This window comes from Panthera pardus, unplaced genomic scaffold (assembly GCF_024362965.1).
Source record: "Panthera pardus isolate Hobbes unplaced genomic scaffold, ASM2436296v1 HiC_scaffold_2, whole genome shotgun sequence".
Classification (NCBI taxonomy): Eukaryota; Metazoa; Chordata; class Mammalia; order Carnivora; family Felidae; genus Panthera; species Panthera pardus.
The window spans coordinates 136,120,348-136,140,058 of NW_026526765.1; the positions used below are offsets into that span (position 1 = coordinate 136,120,348).

Here is a 19,711-nt window from a genome sequence, read left to right on the forward strand (position 1 = left end):
CCATGGGATTTATAGTTGGGGGTAGGAACATAAGGACAAGGTACAACCAGGTACAAGGGAAGGAAGAGAAAGCAAAGGAGAGTTTATCTCTGCCAATGGCTGGGCAGTGATTCTCAAGAGGAGGTGCCTGGGACGCTTCAGAGCATCACTCTGGGAGCGGCACGATTAGGTGAGGACAGTTTGAAAAAGCATGTTCAGGATATGCATTGGTTTTGCAATAAAGCCCTCGTGAAGGGAAGGTCTCTTTATATTCTTGGCTGCAGGAATAAGGAAAGATGGAGGGCAGTGGTATTCGGTGGTCGAGTCTGGGTTCTCAAAGACCGAGAATCATTAAATGGGGGGCACCTGTGAGGCTCAGTTGGCTAAGTGTCCCACTGGATTTCGGCTCAGGTCTGGTCTGGTGGTGGGATCGAGCCCTCCGTCGGGTTGCACGCTGAGCAGAGCCTGCCCGAGATTCTCTTTCCCTCTCTCTCTCTGCCCCTCCCCCGTTCACACTTTCTCTCAAAATACACTTAAAAAAAGAATCCAATGGAAAAGAGGTGGCAGCAGCCATGTTGTGTCATCATTTCGTGACACTTCAAACTGCCAGTTATTTTACCAGCAAAAATGGGATTATTCGGGAATAGCAGGACAATTGCAACCTTGGACCAGCAAGCCACAGGGAGAGTCATAGGCAACTCTGGAGAACAAAGGAGGTGACAGCCCCTTTATAGAAGATAGGGGGACCGCCCACAGGGCTGTTAGAAACAAAGAGTCCATTGGAGGAAACTGGAAGCTGGAAGTATGGTGGCTTCTCATTGGCCGAGTCGTGATTGTCTCTCATTGGCTGGGCTGTTGCTGGGGTGTGGAGGAAAGCCTTTCTTCCTCCTGCTGGGGTGGGGGCAGTAAAGTAGTATTCACCTGCAAGGTCCTGCCTTCCTTTGGGTCTGCAATTGATGACAAGTAATAGGGCACCAGAGCTCCACCTGCCGAATTTCTCGACTTACTTTTAAGAAACGAGATTTCCTTTTATTAATTTTCACAATTTCTTCAGCTGGATTGAGACAAAGTTCCAAGGGGGCATTGGAGCCATCCCATGTGGCCGTTAGTGGCTGTTGGGTTGAAATTAAGGACTCTATTGAGAGTCACTAGCCTTTAAAAAGCTAGCAGTCTTGCTTTTCTGGGAGGAGTGGGGGTAGGACGTGGGCCAGCTCCTCAGGGGTGGGCACGGCCGTCTCTTGACCGGTGCACAGTGTTGGACACCCGACCTCTCTGACCGCTCTGATCTTAGCCCCTTGCCCGCATCTAGTGGGGCATGGCCTGTCCTCAACACCAAGGCCACTATCTCTTCCCTGGACTCCTGTTACGGCGTCCTAACTGCCCTCCTTCCTCCAGCTTCCTTTGTCCTCCGTTCTCCCCACACCACCTTTTGTGCTTTTTACCAGAGGAACAACCCGATCCTCCCATGCCCCTACTTGAAATCCTTAGTGCTCTCTTCCAGCTTGGCCATAACCCCCCAGTCCTTAGCGATATCCAGGCTCACCATGAGGCCTGCTTTTCCAACGTTGATTCTGCTTTGTCTTTCTTACCTCCAGGGCTTCGAGGCCCTTAATCAACTGTGATGTCTAGAATGGACCAGCTCCGCCCTCGTCTCCTGTCTCCTCCCCAGGCTGCACTTTGCACTTCCTTAAGACCCATCTTTCACCCCCCCCCCCCCCGCCCCCGCCCCATGGTGACACCACCTCTCCCCGCGTGCTGCCGGTCTCCCCTGTGGCCTTGGGGCCCCCGGAGGGCTCCTGCAGCAGTGCTAGGCACATAGTGGTACCTGGCCAAAATTTGCTGGATAAAGGAATGACTTTGTCAGAAGGAGGTAGGTTTAAACGGCAGCCTTTTTTATACAGGGGGAGGACATGGGGTCAATATACGGTCCTCCTGTCACATCCCACCTTCGGCTTGTTGGTTTCAGGACCTTTGCACAAGGACTTGAAATAACAGTCTTAAAAATAGGCCCTCCCCCCTCTGCGTTGGCATTTGCTTACTTTGATCCTGAAGTAGAAAGGCTTAGCATCTTTTTATTAAAAGGTTAGTTTTTTTAAATAAATTGTGAACGTAGTACAGGTTCGTGTTAAAATTCATGCAGAAGGCTGTAAAATAAAAAGTGACCCCCCCCCCCCAATTTCACATTTTTATACGGGTCACATTTTTAGAAGGATGCCTAAGAAACTGTTAGGAGAAAGCCTCTCCCTAGAGAGTGACCTGTTGGCTTCTAGAATCTTTGTTCTCAGGAGGGAAAACAGAATTCTGGTCCTGTGAGCAGCTCTTTCTGTGTGGGGCTTTGTGAGAAGAAACTTTTGAAAGCAGTAGTTAGGGTAGGTACTTAGTAGAGGTCAGAGCAGCCCCCCCTGGGATAGTGATGGCCTCTGGTTTGCTTCCTGACCCTGAGAGGTCGAACTTATCTCTTAAGACTTCAGATGAGAAAACATACCCTTGCCTTTCTTTAGAGCCGTAATAAGAGTGAATGTGTCACTGAAGTGTCCTTGAGAGTAAGTGTGTAGGTGATCGTAGGAGCTATGGTGATTCTCCCTCCTCTCTCTCTCTCTCTCTCTCTCTCTCTCTCTCTCTCTCTCTCTCTCTCCCCCTCTCCCCAAGCCCTGCATCTCCGTGACAAACCATGGAAAGCCCTACCAAGTCATTTATTCTGGTTCACTGTGAAATTAAGATTTCAGAGCTTTCATGAATTCACTGAAATTGATCAGTTTTTTGGATCAGCATTTGGGAAGTATAGAGGAGAGAGGTGAGATGGTCACACACTGCCTCTTAGGCATGCAATGGGTTTAAGTGGGCAGAGTTTAGATTTTGCAGGGGGGAGGGTGAATGACACCAGGTGGTATCCTGGGCAGGAAGTCTAGGTTGTCCCCTTCTGTGGGTGACCTGCCATGCTTGGGAGAAGCAGATTTTTGACCCAGGCCAAGGTGCCATCTTGGTTCCCATACAGCGTGACTCAGGAGCTTCCTTACTATTGAATTTGTTGTGATGAGCATGTATTGCATTTGCAACTCAAATGCCTCAAATTTCAATTGAAGACACTCTTTTTAGCAGTTGCAAGTGAGATTCCATAATATAAGGTGAAGAAAAGAACCACTCTTGGTTGAGAATAAGAATAAAGTGATTTTTCCAAATAGGCCCTTCTTTCCTTTTATTCCTCCCTTCCTTTTTCCCTTAAAGTCATGTCTGTGTCCAGTAGGATGAGAGGCCTGTGACTTTTCCGTCATTTCGACCTACTTTCAAGAAGTCAGGGTCATACAAAGATGGATAGTGTAAAGATAGCCATTGTCTGCTAAGATATTCAGGTATTTTGAACTTGATTTGTTTAGTACGATAGTTGCACCCATGTTAATCAAGGTCCAGAGTTAGACATGCAGAGTTTTATCACTGAGCTGCTTTTTTCACTCCTAGGGGATTGGGAACCAGGTTGAATTGATGCAAATGGGATTTGTGTGGAAATGTTCAGGAATGCAGCTTTCTGCAAAGGCCAGGAACTCGTGAAAAGAATTAGTGAAAGAAGACAGACTTTTAAGTACCTGTATGATGGTCTCCTTTCTTTGCGGCTTATTTTTGTGTTTTAAGTAACTACTTTGGAAATGAGCAGGATGAGAGAAAATCAGAGAACCCTTAGGGACAACATAGAAAAACAAACGCTGGTCCCTTAGTGTTCCTGTTTGAGCACAGCCAGTTCTCTGAGCAGCTGAAGATGTCAGTGGCACTTTTAAAACAGAAGAGGCAGGGGCGCCTGGGTGGCTCAGTTGGTTGGGCGGCCGACTTCACCTCAGGTCATGATCTCGCGGTCCGTGAGTTCGAGCCCTGTGTCGGGCTCTGTGCTGACAGCTCAGAGCCTGGAGCCTGTTTCGGATTCTGTGTCTCCCTCTCTCTGACCCTCCCCTGTTCATGCTCTGTCTCTCTCTGTCTCAAAAACAAATAAATGTTAAAAAAAAAAAATTAAAAAAAAAAAACCAGAAGAGGCATCTGTGGCTCAGCAGTAGGACCCGTTTTGTTTGCAGAGGTCACAAATGAAGCTTAAGGGTATGACAGCTGATGTGGGCTGGTGGGGTCGGCCCACCTCCAAGACCGAGTCCCTGTGCCCCCTGCACCTGCCCTTGAAGCCCCTGCTCTGGAGCCTACCCGGTTGAGAACCTTCTGCAGGAGAATTCCATTTGGCTTCAAAACAAAAACAAAAACTCGACCCTGAATCCAGGAGTTGAATTCTACTCTGTACCTTCTGTTGGGCTTTGAAAACTGTCCCGTCTGGAGAATGAAGTTAAACCTGGTCACTGTTGTTCAAAGTCCTGTCGCTAGCCTTTATGTGTCTGTGCTTTGTGACCTGCACACAGGGACACTTCTGAGGTGACTCATCAGTCCAGTGACCTCCTCCTGGTGCTGCTTGCCATCACCCAAGCAGCCCCGTAGAGAGACCCTGGATTGGCGTTCTGTGATTTTGGCATGATTGGAAATGGAAGCAGCTGTCCTGGGGCCAGGGCCCTGGTCCAACCCTACCAGGCCCGTAAAAGCCCTTTAGCAGCTTAATCTGTGGCTTTTTATTTAGGGTGGCCTCTGGTCTTCACGAAATGAGAAAGTGAAAATGATGGTGTCATTCCCAGCCTTCGTATGTAGTTGGAGCTTTTAGAATTGGTTGATTTAAAATAACAAAACTAACCCTGAGCTTTGGTTTCCGTGAGGCCTTTGAGGGAGTTTTCCGGAAGGGACTGCAGTATTTGCTTATGAGATGCCCCCAGAGGCATGCTCTGAACTCTGTGCAAAAAAAAAAAAAAATGATTCAGGTGTGTGAGTTCTAACCTACAGGGAAGGGTCAGAAATTACCCTAGGAGGAAGGTTTCCTTCCATCTTTTCATGTTGTATTTGATATTTAGGAGAGTTTGCTTTTCCTCTTAGACCACTGTGGGTTCAAGTTCTGGCTGGGCCACCAACCCTGAGTGACCTTTTAAAGTTTCTTTTCCCATGGGGCTCCTGGGTGGCTCAGTCGGTTAAGCGTCCGACTTCGGCTCAGGTCACGATCTCGCGGTTTGTGAGTTCGAGCCCCGCGTCGGGCGCTGTGCTGACAGCCAGGAGCCTGGAGCCGGCTTCGGATTCTGTGTCTCCCTCTCTCTCTGTTCCTCCCCTGCTCGCATTCTGTCTCTCTCTCAAAAAGAAATAAAGATTAAAAAAAAACAAATTTTTTTTAAAGTTTCTTTTCCCAAATTTCCTCTTCCCCGTATGTAAATACTTGGCTTTTCATAATCTTGCGAAGATTTAGCATGAGCACGTGGAGTATAATCCCTCCTCCGTAAGAGAGGTGAAAGGGTGTCTCCCTCTGTTGCTAGTATTTTTACAGGAAAGCCCATGGATTTTAAAATTTTGGCCTTGAACCAGTTGTCCATCCTCAGTGTTCACCTCTATAAAATGGGGATGTCGGGACGTAAAGGAGATAGGAAATGTCTGCAGTGTGGTGTACAGTAGACCGTGAACTGGGAACTCACCCGTGTTGTTTGAGAACCAAGCTGTGGAGCGGAGGTTGCTTTGATCGTGGATCCGAAAGGAAAAGTCTCCACCCCGTTTAGGAAAGACACCGTTAGGAGTGACCGGCATACGTTTGTTCAGGTTTCTGTATCGGGGGTGGAAATTCACCCTTGACAGTTCATTTCGGAGAAGAGATCCTTTTTTTTTTTTTTTTTAAGCTTCCCTTCTTCGCTAATGAAGCAGCAGCCATGTCCGGCACCAAGGGTGGTTAACATGCAGAGTGAGAGACGGTGGCAGTGGTCACCCTCAAAGAGCTGTGATTTCCCCTGCATGAAGTGCAGTGTCCGTCTAATGCGTTTTAAATTAAAGAGGTGACTGTGGGCAACCTCGTAAAACAGCCAAATGCCACGATAGGGAGAAAACGTGAGCATGAAGTAATTGTGCCCCAGCACGCCCACAGAATGTAAAAATATTGACCGAGCAAAATAAAACCCCGTTTCCGCCCTGGTTGTTGTTGATCCGAGAATCCCAGGATTGAGGGGTTAAGAGCCAGATGAGCGTGGAGACTTTTGCAAGAGATGGAAGCAGCCAGAAGGGCAAGCTCCCCAGTCAGGGTTCAGACCTTCCGCTGGGGCTTGCCTGTCTCTGCCCCTGACCCCGGACGCCCCTTCTCCCTCTGCCTGGCTACACCGCATCCCGCTGCAGATCACCCGTCTCTTTGCACCTCTTTGGCTGCAGGAGTGCCGGCCAGGGTGCCCCCCAGCACCCTTCCTCGTTGGCTGTCAGTTTCCGGTATTGGAACCCATCACTGGCTGACACAGTGCTTGAGTGAAGCAAAGCTGTTACTGTGAACACTCCTGCTTCGTAGCCTTCCTTGCTCATCAGCGCTCAAGAAGCCCTTGAAATGAGGTGAACTGAGAAAATATTGCCAGAATCTCTCTGCGGATTTTTTCCCCCCCAGCCCTCTGATTACACACGCTAAGTGCCGCTATCTGTGTAAATAACCTTTTCTTCCCCGCCTCTCTGCCTCCCCTACTCCCCCACTCCCTTGCTCTTCGGCTCTCTCGAGTGATAAATAGCCAGGCTACTGCTCAGCGTGCACCAACACCTGGGAATAATCATGCAAAAATAACAGTGAGAGACTGCCGCGCGTCTGTTCTTGACATTAACTTTCCTCAGTTTGACAGGCTGCCACCACCAGCTGTTAGACTTATGGGTCTCTTTCTCCCCCCCCCCACTGGAGATGGCTGTTTTCCTGCTTCTATTTTTTGGGCTCTAATAGGTTACATCAGTGTCCCATCAAGAAGACAGAAAAGAGCTGTGACAAAGGAACCATTGCTAATGCTGGCCAGTTCTCTATTCTGGTCTTTTCTCCTGCGTGTTAGTATTATTAGACTAATAATTCCCCACTGACTTTTACCTGGAATATCTGATTAGTACTATTGTAGAGTACCTTCCCCCTGCAAAGGGTATTCATAATTGCCTCCGGTGAGTTGTCGTTGAATGTAGCAAATCCTACATTGATTTCTTTTTTAGTTCAGATCTCAATTATATTTGTAATAATGATGATAATATTGGCCGTGGCAACAGCTCTTATTTATTGAGCGCTGCTCCATACCCAGACCTGGACTAGGATTGTTTGGGCTCATGTAGTAGTCCCTTTAGGCACGGGTTATTTCCATTTTACAGATGAAGCCATTGAGTCCCAGAGAGATCAGGTGACTTTGCCTAAAGGTTATGTAACTGAAGGAGGTGGGATTCGAGCTCTGAAGACTGATCCCTGCACTGCCTTGCCTTTCACTACATGCTGTGTTTTGCGCTCAGGTCCTACAGACGGCCCCTTGATTGTGGTTCTGCAATTACAGGTGGAATTTTGCTGTACTTGCGTGAGTATTTGATGATGAGTGCCACAGTCCTGCTGATTAGGCAGTAAGCCCAGGACAGCACGGACCCGTTCGGGTTGTACCTGCTCTCGTCCTGCTAGCAGCCTGCGCGGGGTGCCTGGCACGTAGCGGGTGTGTAGGCGTTATTTATTGGGGGGCTATGTGATCAAGTTGTGACGACTCAGAGACGACTTTTGGGGGAGCAGCAGCACATGAAAAAGAGGTGCGGCTAGAGATTAGTAGGAGATTTTGTAGAGGTCTAGGGCTCATCAGAATCTGCTGTAAAATTGGGGGGCGATTAGGCTGGGCCGACTGCTGCCAGATGCCAACGTATGAAAGGAGCAGTATTTTCCCCCAGGCTGAGCTTCTCAGGGTTAAGCCCTTTTTCTTATACTTTTAACACACTTTAACCGCACTTAACCATGCATTTGGAGGGGATTATAGATTTATGTTAAATATAGTAGGATATAAAAAGGAGCTTTGTAAGGTTGCATGCAGGGTTAGAGAACTGTAATATCAGACCAGGGACTTTTTTTTTTTTTTTCTTTCTCTTTTTCCAAGCCACCATTTACTGAGCTAAGCACTTTGCTGAGCCTTCACTTTATGTGAATCATCTCATTGAGTCTTCACTGTGACCCTGTGGGCGTATTTGTTATTCTTACTCCCATTTCTGAGATGCAGACGTTGAGCCTCTGAGTAGCCAGGTTATTTGCTCAGGGGTCCCCCACAGCGAGTAACAGGGAGGTAAGGATTTGAACCTATCGCAACCTGAGGTCTGCCACTACCACGTCCAAGTGTATGCCCCTTGGAGGGGCTTCTCCTAGGGACCATTGCTTCTCTCTGTCTCCACGAGCCTCATTGGTTGAAGAAGGTACGGTTCCGTCTATGGATCAGTGACCTGGAAATCGGCGCAGTGGAGTTGATCTTTGGTAGGAGGTAAAAACACTACTGAAAATCCTTCCAGATCCTGCTTTACACATGGTGCATGTGGCTTTGTGTTAGATGCTGTAAGACAAGAGAACTGAAACCTTTTGTAGGGGGGCATCTCTTACTGGGGGCATTCGCTGGCAGAAAGAATTAGCGACTCTGTACACTGTATTATTTAATTTTATTATTTTTAAAATACTTATTTTTGAGAGACGGTAAGAGAGAGCACAAGTGGGGAGGGGCAGAGAGAGAGAGAGGGAGACACGGAATCCGAAGCAGGCTCCAGGCTCTGAGCTGTCAGCACAGAGCCTGACGCGGGGTTTGAACCCAGGAACCCCGAGATCGTGACCTGAGCCAAAATTGGATGCTTAACCGACTGAGCCACCCAGGCGCCCTCAGACACTGAATTATTTCCCTTCCGCCTCTCTCTTGGCTCCTCGTGTGTGTACTTGAACTCCTACTGCTTATAGGATGCTGTTTTATTTTCACTTGGGCTGCCCCCAGAGGTACCTTACTTATTGCCTTTGTGTAAATATAGGCCAAGTTTCTCTCTAGAATGAGGAGGCTGGCTACGTGGTCTTCTAGGGGCAGACATTCTGTGATTGTCTCAGGGGAGGGCTGCAAATGCAAACTCAGCTGGTCACTGCAAGGCCTAAGCCCTGTCAGTTGATGCCGCAAGGAATCGCTGGCCGAGCCCCGTACGTTATCTCGTTATTATTTTAAGAGATAGTAGACATTCATACTTGTCCCTAAGTTTTTGTGTTTGTGAAAATTTGTAATGTTTGAAAAAGTAGCATACCTCCCAGTGTAAAACACCTCTGGGAGTGGCTGTGATTCCTTACCCTCCTCTGTGGTTGGTGACCTCTGGGGAAGAGGGGCTTCTAATGGAAGCCATTAGACCACTGGGGTGTGGTCTTGTATTGGGGGACTGTTTATGATTAAGTTCATGTTTATAGTCAGACTGTCCGAACCTTAGCTTCTCACTGTAAGCCTTGGGGACGGGGTTCCAAGGTCTGCTCGATAAATGCTATCAACTGAGCTTTGTTCACTGCCCTTGGATTGTGTGAATGGAAATAAACACCGTTAAGTTGCTCGAAGGCTCAGGATACCATCGCCTCTCCCCTCAAGTCTTCTAGATTCTTTAGAAATTTGATCTTTGGAGTCACTTACATATCCCAAGGAGTAGGTTCATGTGTGTGTGTATCTGTGTGCAGATATATTCGTAGTTGGAGTTATGTTGAAATAGGGATTTAGCCCAGGAATTCTATTGTAATAGGATTTGTTATCAGTAGGCGGCTGGAGGATGCATTTTCCAGTTGCGAGGAAAATGGTCCTTAGTGAGGTTAAGTGACTCTCCAAAGTCACATGCTAATTATCGTCAGAGTTAGAGCCAAAATACTAGCATCCAACATGCCCTGTCCTTAAAACTTTGTATTGCAGGCTTTGCCTCATTGTATCCTGATCTCCCAAAGGGAATTCATGCTCTCTTAGCTGCCTTCCCTCCTTTTATTTCATCCTATTTTCTTGTTTCTCCGATTGAAACTGTATTTTCTGGGAATTAACGTAGGCTGTCAATCACGTGATATAAAGAGTATTTTGAGAGTATCGTTCTGTTTTGTCTTTTCAGTTTCTGTGCGTAGCAATCATTAAACCCATTTTACAACTAACTGTACAGATTAAGAATTTGTTGGCAAACATGCAAAAAAGAAAAAAAAAAACAAACAAACCCCAGTAGCCGGTTTGTAGTTTTTCTTGGCCTTTTTTTTTTTCTTTTTAAATTCTGGAAAGTGGTTCTAAATGTTTTAGTTTAATACAGACTACAAGGTAGCAATGGATTTTTTGCATGCCCCCCACCCCCGCATTTCCTCCCTTGGAACCCCTTTCTTCATTTGTCAGCTCAGTGTTAAAATAGGAACTATCAGTGTGAACTTTGATCCACATTAAGCTGCGTTTACGCGGAAGCATAAATCACTAGATCTGGGGTTTGGGACCGTTAAATGCTTTTCTTTCTTGGGCTCTGTGATCAAGAATGCAGAACAATAAAAAGCATGGAGCAAAAGAAGTTTTATGGCAGCTTGGAGAGCAGGAAATTAAGTTTCTTTAGCATGCAGATGGGCGAAGGGCTGTTCTAGTGCATCTTGGATCATTCAGGCAAGTGAACGTCACTTGATCATTTTAGCGAAAGGCAAACTGTAGGAATAGTTCCTACAGTCATATGAACAAGGAGCCCACACACATGACTGCTTCAGCTGTTCACCCAGGAGCACGCCTCCTCCCATAACTTGTCTTGAAATGCACTCTGTGTGTGTATGTGTGTATGTGTGTTTTAAACAACAAAGACTATGTCATAGCACGTCTAATAGCCAAGCTTTGGTTTCTTACAAAGGTTAATTGGGCATATAGGAACTACAGACCAGGATGGCGTTTTACCAGAAATAGTTTCTGTGTGTCCTTTGCACACATAAGATTTGTTAACTCAGCGGATAAAGCACACAAGATGGCATCCCTTATAGGTAGGTGATATCTGTGTGTAACTTGAGGACCCAGGCAAGTGATCTGGAGTCGTGGTGTAGATGGGCTTTGCATTGGGCTCTTCTCCATCTGACCACCCGTCAGCAGGGCTAAAAACTGTTCTGTACCGGTCATAACTGTAATTGAAATGGGTCTGATGAGAGAGTGGGTTGGTTGGAGATGTGCCTACTTAGTACATGCATAGCCTTTGGTTTTCGTCACGGCCAGGCTCCTGAAGGTTGTATGGTTCAAGATCTCCTTTCCTGCTCTCTAGGATAGGGGTGCGAAGGACATGTTATTGCACCGTATGCTCTTATATTGACTGTCATGTCTATGTCCTGGGATTTTGAGGGTGGAATCCTGGGACTTGGTCAGACTCATCAGGGATCTTTCCAAGTCGAACCACTAAAGGACATGTGGCACTGGAGAAACCCCCAGTTCTGCTGACGTTGGGCACAGGCCTTTATTTCCCCACGTATGTGAATTCTGCTAAACTTTGCAGTAGAACACTTAATTAGGAGTCGATGCTTAATACATGCTAATAATATCCAGTTTATGTGTTTGAGTGTGTATAATCAAGTTTATGTATTTTACATATTCAGCAGAGTCAGTTAATGTATTTTCGTAGTGATTTAATTCATTACGGTTTATAAAGTACTTTGGAGACAATTTTACCCCATCTCCCACGCTGAAGTGCCCAGTGATGCCTCTGTGGCGTTTACTGGAGCTTCTCCTTTGGAAAATACCGTAGTTTTGAACGTAAGATTTCATTACAAGGGGGCAAGAGTCCTAATTTTGCGGAGCGGAGTTCACGCACATCGACTGAGGCTGACGGTTCTCCATCGGTGAATTTAGGACGTTGGGAGTCCTGCCTGTCTATTCTGGAAGCAGGATCCCTAGGGTTGGCCCTGTCGGGCGTGAAAAACCTCAAACGCTCATTTCTCTTCTTTACGTGGTGGCCCCCCGAAAACACCTGAAGCCTGTTCTGCTTGCAAATGGAATTTGGAATGGTGATGTGTTCTAGAAGTGATATAAACAGATTGCATTATAAGGAGCTCGGAGAATGCAGCACCCTGCAGTAAGCCTGTCTGTCTTTCAGGTTGACCCCCTGTTTACAGTGCCAGCACCACCACCGCCGATTTCCAGCAGCCTCACGCCTCAGATTCTGCCCTCCTACTTTTCCCCATCTTCATCCAATATTGCAGCACCGGTTGAACAGCTTTTGGTTCGGACTCGTTCCGTGGGTGTCAATACATGTGAAGTTGGAGTAGTGACAGAGCCAGAGTGTCTGGGGCCCTGTGAACCTGGGACCAGTGTGAATTTGGAAGGGATCGTGTGGCATGAAACAGAAGAAGGTAAATACACTTTACTTTTATCTATTTTCCCCCTGATGTATTGCGTTATGGCCACCGGTAAGGGGACTTGGTTTGGTGGTAATCGGAGAGGAGAGAAAAGTGGTTTTGATACTGTCTGGGGATTTTTGTTGACATCAGAACCGTGTTTCTCTTTCCTGTTCACGGCGGCTTTGACATTCAGGATGGATGAGGTGGCCCTGAAAGTGGCCTGCGTTTCGAGTGCCAGTACGGAAAGACAGGGAAGCAGGGGTGAGGGTTACCCTTTCCCCTGAGGGGGGGATCATGGGCATGGGGAAGACGGACTGATCTCAAGTTCACTTTCTTCTCGGTGTGCCAGCCGATCTCTCGGTCTTGATGTGGTTGTTCTTGGGTTGTTGAGGTTTAAATTGACCTGCTGATTGGGGTTCTTGCGTTTAGCCAGCGGCCATGGCCATGACACGGCTGTGGCTGCTTGGTGCTCGGGGCTAACGAACCCAAGGTCAGAGGCTTCAGCCCGAGTTGAACCAGTCATTTCTCTTCTTTGACGGGGGACATAGCACCTTCCCTGCCCCTAAGCTCAGCAGGCCATCTGGCAAGTAAAACCCAATAGTCACAAGAGAAATGGATTAGGATTAGTCTGTCATTGCTGTTAGAAACATAACTGTGGCGTATGCCATACCTACCGTGGACCCAGACTCTGGTTGGCCACATCTCCTAGCACACGATCATCAGGTACAGTGTGTTTCAGATGGCCAGTGTCATTGATAGTAGAAGCCAACAGGTCATTAAAAACTAAATACCAAGGAGAGAGCCGCGTTGAGGAAGGTATGTGCCCCAGGTGAACAAAGGAAAGTGAGGAACACAGGGGAAGCCTTTTCTTTGCCTCAAAGCTAGATTGGTCAAGGAGACGGGAGATGGTAGGTGTCAGTATCACGGACAGATGGGACAGGACTAAGGGCAAAGACGAGGGTAACCAGAAAGGTCTGAGACCCAGAGTCACAGTTCAGGGCCCTCTGTATCAAGGGGGAAAAAATTGAGGGCTCAAACTCCCGGGGGAGAAAGGAAACCTATATGCCAAGGAGACTGCCTGGATGGGAAGGGGGAATAATTGGAGATCATTGCTGGGAAGGAAGTAGTTGAGAGAAAAGAATTGAGAATAGGACCGCACGAGGGAACGAAAGCAGAGAACGACAACGAAGAATGAGTATCCGGTGACAGGTGTGAGTGTAATTGTCAGAAGGCGGAAAGGAGCGCGCACCGTTTCAAGGAAGAAAAGCAAAAATTGTAGAAAAATCTTCGAGGCCTTGAAAGATGTATTTTGCAATCGGGTACAAAATTTCGTAGACCGCATCAGTCAGGAAAACTAATTATTTAAGAAGGAACCAGAGAAGGTGAATGAAAGCAGCAGATACGAAGGGCTCGCTCTCTTTCTTTCACCCGAAAGTGCTAGTTAAAATTTACTTTTAGCTTTAGAAACGCTTGGTGTTTTGGGACCCCATCCTCTTTGTACTTTTAACGGGGAAGTCTTGGCCCCCTGCAACCAGATTAGGAGGAGCTGGAATGAAAGTTTTCCTCTCTTGCTTACCTGTTGAAACACCCTCTCTGGGCAAGGGCTTCTGTGTGGGGAGCAACTCTTCTCCTCTTGCCTCTCTTTGCATTGCACACCCTCTGTCTTCTCGGGGTTTCCCTAGAAAAGTGGTGGCTAAGGGCGTCCGACTGGTATCTTGGTGAGAAAAGTACAGAGAAGGAATCGACACAGGAATCTGATGTTGTAGTTAATTATGAGTCTGGGTACCGAGGATTCAGGAACAGAAAAAGATTTGGGAAGGCTAAGGGTTAATTTCCATAAACTTGAAAGAAAGATTTTTCTTGGACTTGAATCACTCGCTCATTTGGGTGAGGTGCCACCTCCCATTTATTTCTCAGCTACGACTTAGCGCCCTTTGGTTTATTGCTTGTCATTATTTTATTTATTCCTGTGTGCGACAGGACCGACTTCCTGCAGTGTGACCTCACTGGGCGGTGCATGTTGTAAAATTAGCCACAAACTTTCTGGCATGCCTATAAGTCTCGGGTTATTTTTCCCGTGGCTTGGAAGTCTGCTTGGTTTTGACTTGCACCTTAGCGTCTAATAAGAGATGAGGTTACTGAGAAAAAAGCCAATTGTATTCAAAACCTGTAGTAACTCTGGGCAAACGGTCAAAGAGCTTTGTGGTGTTTCATTATTACGATTATTATTTTTTATTAGTTTTATTGGGTGGTGATGCAGGTACAGCCTCCCCAGTTGTGCTCTGTTCTCTGAGAAATCCGTCTCCTGCGTCTGTGCACCTGCTTCTGTGTGCTGTGACCCATCCGTCCCCAAGGTTGTCTTCCGTCCCCATGGGGCACGCTGGCAGCTTTAGGTGCTTTTTGGACACGGGAATGGAACCTTCTGCAGCCCCAGCCTTCTTGTTACTCCCTCACATTTCCCAGGGTTTGGAATGTGTGGATGTTGATGGTGGTGACAAGAAGGAGCTGCAGCAGTGAACAGAGTTATTCTTGCTGAATAAACTAAACTTCAGACCTCCAACAGAATTTAAGAACTCTCCTTATTTAAAAAACAAAACAAACAAAAAAAATCCCTCCTTAGCCTGGACAGTAAGATATGTGTTTAATGTGTAACCATTTTCAAGAGAGTTCCATTTGCTTTTTTTTTTTTTTTTCTCCTTCTCAGTACAGCCTCTTTAAACCTCTTGGACCAATTTAAAAATTAAACCCACTCGACCATTAATTTTTCCCTTTGGGGAAAAACAAAGAGAGAAACAGAACAAACACATTTGGAGCCGGTTATTGGGCAGAGTTAAAAGAGAATGGGTTTGGGAAGAAGGAGAGGGGAAAGGAAGCCGGATTAGTTTTCCAGAATGGGGGTTTCATTAACAGAAGGCAAACTGAGCACTTAGGAAACAGGCAGGAAACTGTCAGTTGCCTGGGACTCATGTCCTGTAGATTGAGCTGAAAAAAATTTCTTCCCTTGTAGTTTCATTTTGAGGTTATTGTGTACCTGGTGGTGTTTTTAACAAACCTAATTTGTTAGGTGCATTCATAGGTGTGTGTATGCGTGTGTGTGTGTGTGTGTGTGTGTGTGTGTGTGTGCACGCGCACATCTATATTGAAGATCCTAGAAGTGTTAAGAGCTCGTATCTGCAGTCTTTGGGGGAACATTGAGTGTTCTTACGATTTTTTTCTAGTTTTTGGGAAGGTAGTGGGGAACAGCAAGACTGAACTATGAAATCCCCACTAAATATTAATTATTTCTTGTGCTGGGAATCTCTCATTTCTGGAGGGTTCTTTGAGTCACAGACTTTCCCCTTAGTGTTACTGCCAGTACATGGAGTCCTGGTTGCCTGAGAACCAAATTGTCCTCCGGAGTACCATGTTACAAGAGAAGTTCCCTCTGGAAATAATTAGTGGGTTTCAGAGCGTGCTTAATAGGAGAGAAAAACTATTACTGCATTTGGATGTTTAGTTATTTTACTCTGCTCTTGCTTCTTTAAGGTGAGCACATAGGAGCAATGAGGTATTGTACAAAATTACTCTCAGATGTTGGAAAGAATTTCCTTAGCGTTTCACTCCTGACATTTGGGACGCACATGCCTGTGTATAGTTATTTGTTGGGAAATTTGCTCTTCTGGGGGGTGGGGATGGGCGTGGGGGACATAAAACCAGAAAAAATGTGGAGTGTAAATACCTACCTGTTGAGCTTGGCTCTTTAGCTCTTATGAACGCATTTTCCTTTGGAATTTTATTAAATCGTATTTCTTATTGGACTTTTTCTCCCCCCCTGTTTTTGTTTTTGTTTTTTTTTTTTTTTGCCCTCTCTGAGAACGTACTCGGTTCAGCTACACAGCTGTGTTTCCTTGTTACAACTGTCATTTACTGTGGCCTTTAAAGCATCTAGAGGTAGAGGCCTGGGGTTCTCAACCCTGTGGCTTTGAACCACCCGGAGAGCTATTCAAACACGCCCGGGCACCACTTCTAGGCTTGGTCTGGGATGGCACTTTGCTCTGGTTTGCTGACCTGGCCTTGGTGGGTTTTTTTGTCTGATTATTTTTTTCCAGTACTCCCCAGGGGATTCTAATGTGCAAACAAGATGGAGAACCACTGTCTCGGGGGAGAGAGGGGATGTCCTCGCCCTTCGCAAGCTGCTTGACCTTTTCCCTTTAAGGAAGTCACTGTGTTACTGCCTCATTTTCTCAGGGATGAAGTGGACAGGCACCCTCGCCCTGTTTACCTTGCAGGGTAGATAATGTCTGTCCAGATGCTGTAGTGTGGCTGGTGCACATCACCATTTCATCCCTGTGCTAATGACAAAGGGAGTCCGGCGTTTGATCATGAACCTGGACTTCACAGAGGTTTTGGGGTGTAATGAACCTCCAATTGGTACCACTCTTCCTGATTTATTAATATGGTGGTGTGGACCTTCCTACGTGGTTCTTCACTGAGCCAGAAATGGTGCCTTCGTTTCTGTGTGGTTTCTGCTGAATCATTTTTGAAAGAGTTCAGAAACCCAGAGTATTAAAGAAAAGTTAATAATAAAGCAGCAAATAAAAGACTGGACTCCCAGCATCACTGGGAGCTTTCAGAGGGGACAGTGAAAATGCAACTGGCAGCTTATTAAAGTGAGTAAGTGTGTTTTTTTTAGAGAAGACTTAGTAGCATCTGGTGTAAAAGGAAGAATCGTTCTTTGAGTTTCTCCATCTGAAGTTCTGTGTGTTTTCCAAGAACAGCAGTCTTGGGAATTAATGTTTTAAATTTTTTTTTTTGATGTTTATTTATTTTTGAGAGAGAGACGGAATGTGAGTGGGGGAGGAGCAGAGAGAGAGGGAGACACAGAATCTGAAGCAGGCTCCAGGCTGTGAGCTGTCAGCACAGAGCGCCACGCGGGGCTTGAACTCACGAACCATGAGATCATGACCTGAACTGAAGTCGGACGCTTACCGACTGAGCCACCCAGGCGCCCCAAGAATGAATGTTTAAAATTTTTTTTTTTGGTAACGTTTCTTTATTTTTGAGACAGAGAGAGACAGAGCATGCACAGGGGAGGGTCAGAGAGAGAGGGAGACATGGAATCTGAAACAGGCTCCAGGCTCTGAGCTGTCAGCACAGAGCCTGACGCGGGGCTCGAACTCACGGACCATGAGATCATGACCTGAGCTGAAGTCGGCCGCTTAACCGACTGAGCCACCCAGGCGCCCCATGAATGAATGTTTTAAAGGTGACCAGTTGGGGAAGCCAGTGATTGTCTTCAATTCTTCAATTCTTCTGCTTCTCCCGCATCTCCAAAGTCACAAAGAGGATAGCGTTTACATGGGAAGCAGAGGGGTTTCAAGTTAAGTCCTTAACTTGATCCCGTATAAATTGACGACAGATCTGACGTACGGTGTTGTTACTCCTATTCTGCGGTATTGACTGCCCAAACTTGTTCCTGGACCTGGGACTTCCTTTTTCAATTTTGATTGGAGAAGAGATTAAATACAAATCCCGGCTTGCTTTGTGTTTTCGGTAGTGGAGCACGGGGTTGGTGCGTTAACCTTTTTTTTCACCAAGTGAAATGTTATTACTTATTGAGGTATTTCCCAGTGATTTCATAAATTCAGCTTTGACTCACAAGGCGAGTCAGATGCCCGCTTTCGCTTCTCATTTCGTTACCTGCCACGCCAGGGAGGATTAAGAGCTATGCAGCCACGGGGAATGTGAAGATGGCTCACGGACGCCCTTCTCCTATCAGTGATGTGCTAAGTGGAGCTAAAGCAGCCTCTGGTCTGTGGGTTTCGCAGGTGGTCCCAGCCGGCTAATCAATCACTGAGCCAGTGGAAAAAAAGCGTCCGGCCTTGCTGTTCAACGTGAACTCAACAGAGGGTTGGAGGGCCGGAGGAACTCCTAGTCAGTGCCGCTCTGTGTATTGGCCAACGTTGTATCTTCGCCCTGCTGGGCACGCTTGCCGTGGCAGTTGCCAATGAAAAGCGGACGTTCGTCACCCTTGGTGGCGAGCAGCTCCAGGCTGGGCCTCCAGAGTGCACAAGTCCCACACGTTTTCACGTGCGAAAGGCAACCCCGACGGCAAACCCTCTCCGTATATTTGCTGGACCGCACACCATCCTGGGTATCTGATCGTTCTGGGTTCAGTGGCGAGAAACTTCTTTTCTAATGAAAACGAGCTTGGTCTAAGGATGTAGATTAGAAACGGTGACGATGCACATCAAAGTTACTTGGTTTTTTTTTTTTTAACAGCACAGAAACTCACGTTACCAGTTTCACCAAAAAATCAGAAATTAAACATGGGGGCCAGGTGCTTGCAGTGTGCACTCTGTAAAGATTTATGAATGAAGGGGAGTATAAGGAAGGGACCCAGGGAGGGCTTGCCTGGGCCGTCTTCCTGGGTTTTCCTTTCCTCTGGACCTACCTGTTTTATGCTTTCCTGATGAGGTAATGGGGCAACCATCTGCTAGGATGAGTGATGGCTCGTTTTGCTGGAAAGCAATACCACAGTCACATCACCGCTTGTCGGCGTGAAAAATAAGCTGCTGTTAGGATTCAGCTTCATGTTTTTAGACCAAACATTTGTTCTTTTTGTGTCACTTGTGTGTATATTTTGGTGTTGACATTATGTGTTAAGTAATGAAGCAGTCAGCTTTAAACTCCCCGTGTAAAGGCCTTTTGTGAACCTTTGGTTGGTTGATACGGTAGCGAAACTTTTAGATGTGAATACAGAATGTAAGACCTGTAAAATTGAACTTCCCTTAGGACTTGAGTATAATAGCAAAAGATTTAAGAAGCTGTGTTCTAAGATTCGCGTGTATAGTGTTGTCCTCCTTTGCTTTGCTTTTCCCTATAAAGAAGTTGGTAAGAAAATCTTGAGCCTTAATATTATAGTGACTTTGAACTGAAGACATATTTTCTTTTTCTTTTTATGTTTTTGTTTTTTTTTTTTTTTTGAGAGAGAGGGAGTGCACGGGGGAGGGGCAGAGGGAGGGGGAGAGAGAGAGAATCTTAAGCAAGCTCCATCCGGATCTCAAGACCATGAGATCATGACCTGAGCCAAAATCAAGAGTCGGATGCTTAACTGACTGAGCCACCCAGGCGCCCCTGAAGGCCTGTTTGTTTTCTAATCACAAAAATGAAGATACTCTCATTAGTTGCAGAGAATCGTTTTTGGCCCCCCTGGGAATGTTGATGGCAAGTATTTCATTAACTTTTTACATACAGTGTTTATAGCAACTTTATTGAGATCTAATTCACACAGCATACAATCCATCCATTTAAAGTGGATAATTCAGCGGGGTTTTTTTTGTTTTTTTTTTTTTGAATGTATTAAGGAGTCCCGCAACCATCACCACAGTTCATTTTCGAACAATTTCATTACCTCAAGGAATCCCTCTATCCCACCAGCAGTCACTCCCGCTTACCCCAGCCCCCATTTCATTGGCATCTTTGTCTTTGACTCTTCGTTGCTTTAATATGTATTTTATGGATGAGAGAAAGGATTGATTTGTTGAGTGTTTGTACCAGGCATTGTGCTAGACATGC

At 46.4% G+C, this 19,711-nt stretch overlaps 1 protein-coding gene across 6 annotated transcripts in view; it reads left to right on the forward strand.

The window, feature by feature from the left end:
* ZNF608 (zinc finger protein 608) overlaps positions 1 to 19,711 on the forward strand; it is a 117,705-nt gene that overhangs the window by 42,591 nt on the left and 55,403 nt on the right. For 5 of the 6 annotated variants that reach the window (XM_019469530.2, XM_053907530.1, XM_019469528.2 and 2 more), the window contains exon 2: positions 11,911 to 12,166. The exons of the other annotated variant lie outside the window; for it this stretch is intronic. In XM_019469530.2, the coding sequence (XP_019325075.1) occupies positions 11,911 to 12,166 (256 nt within the window). The remainder of the gene's footprint in view (positions 1 to 11,910; positions 12,167 to 19,711) is intronic. 6 annotated transcript variants of the gene reach the window in all.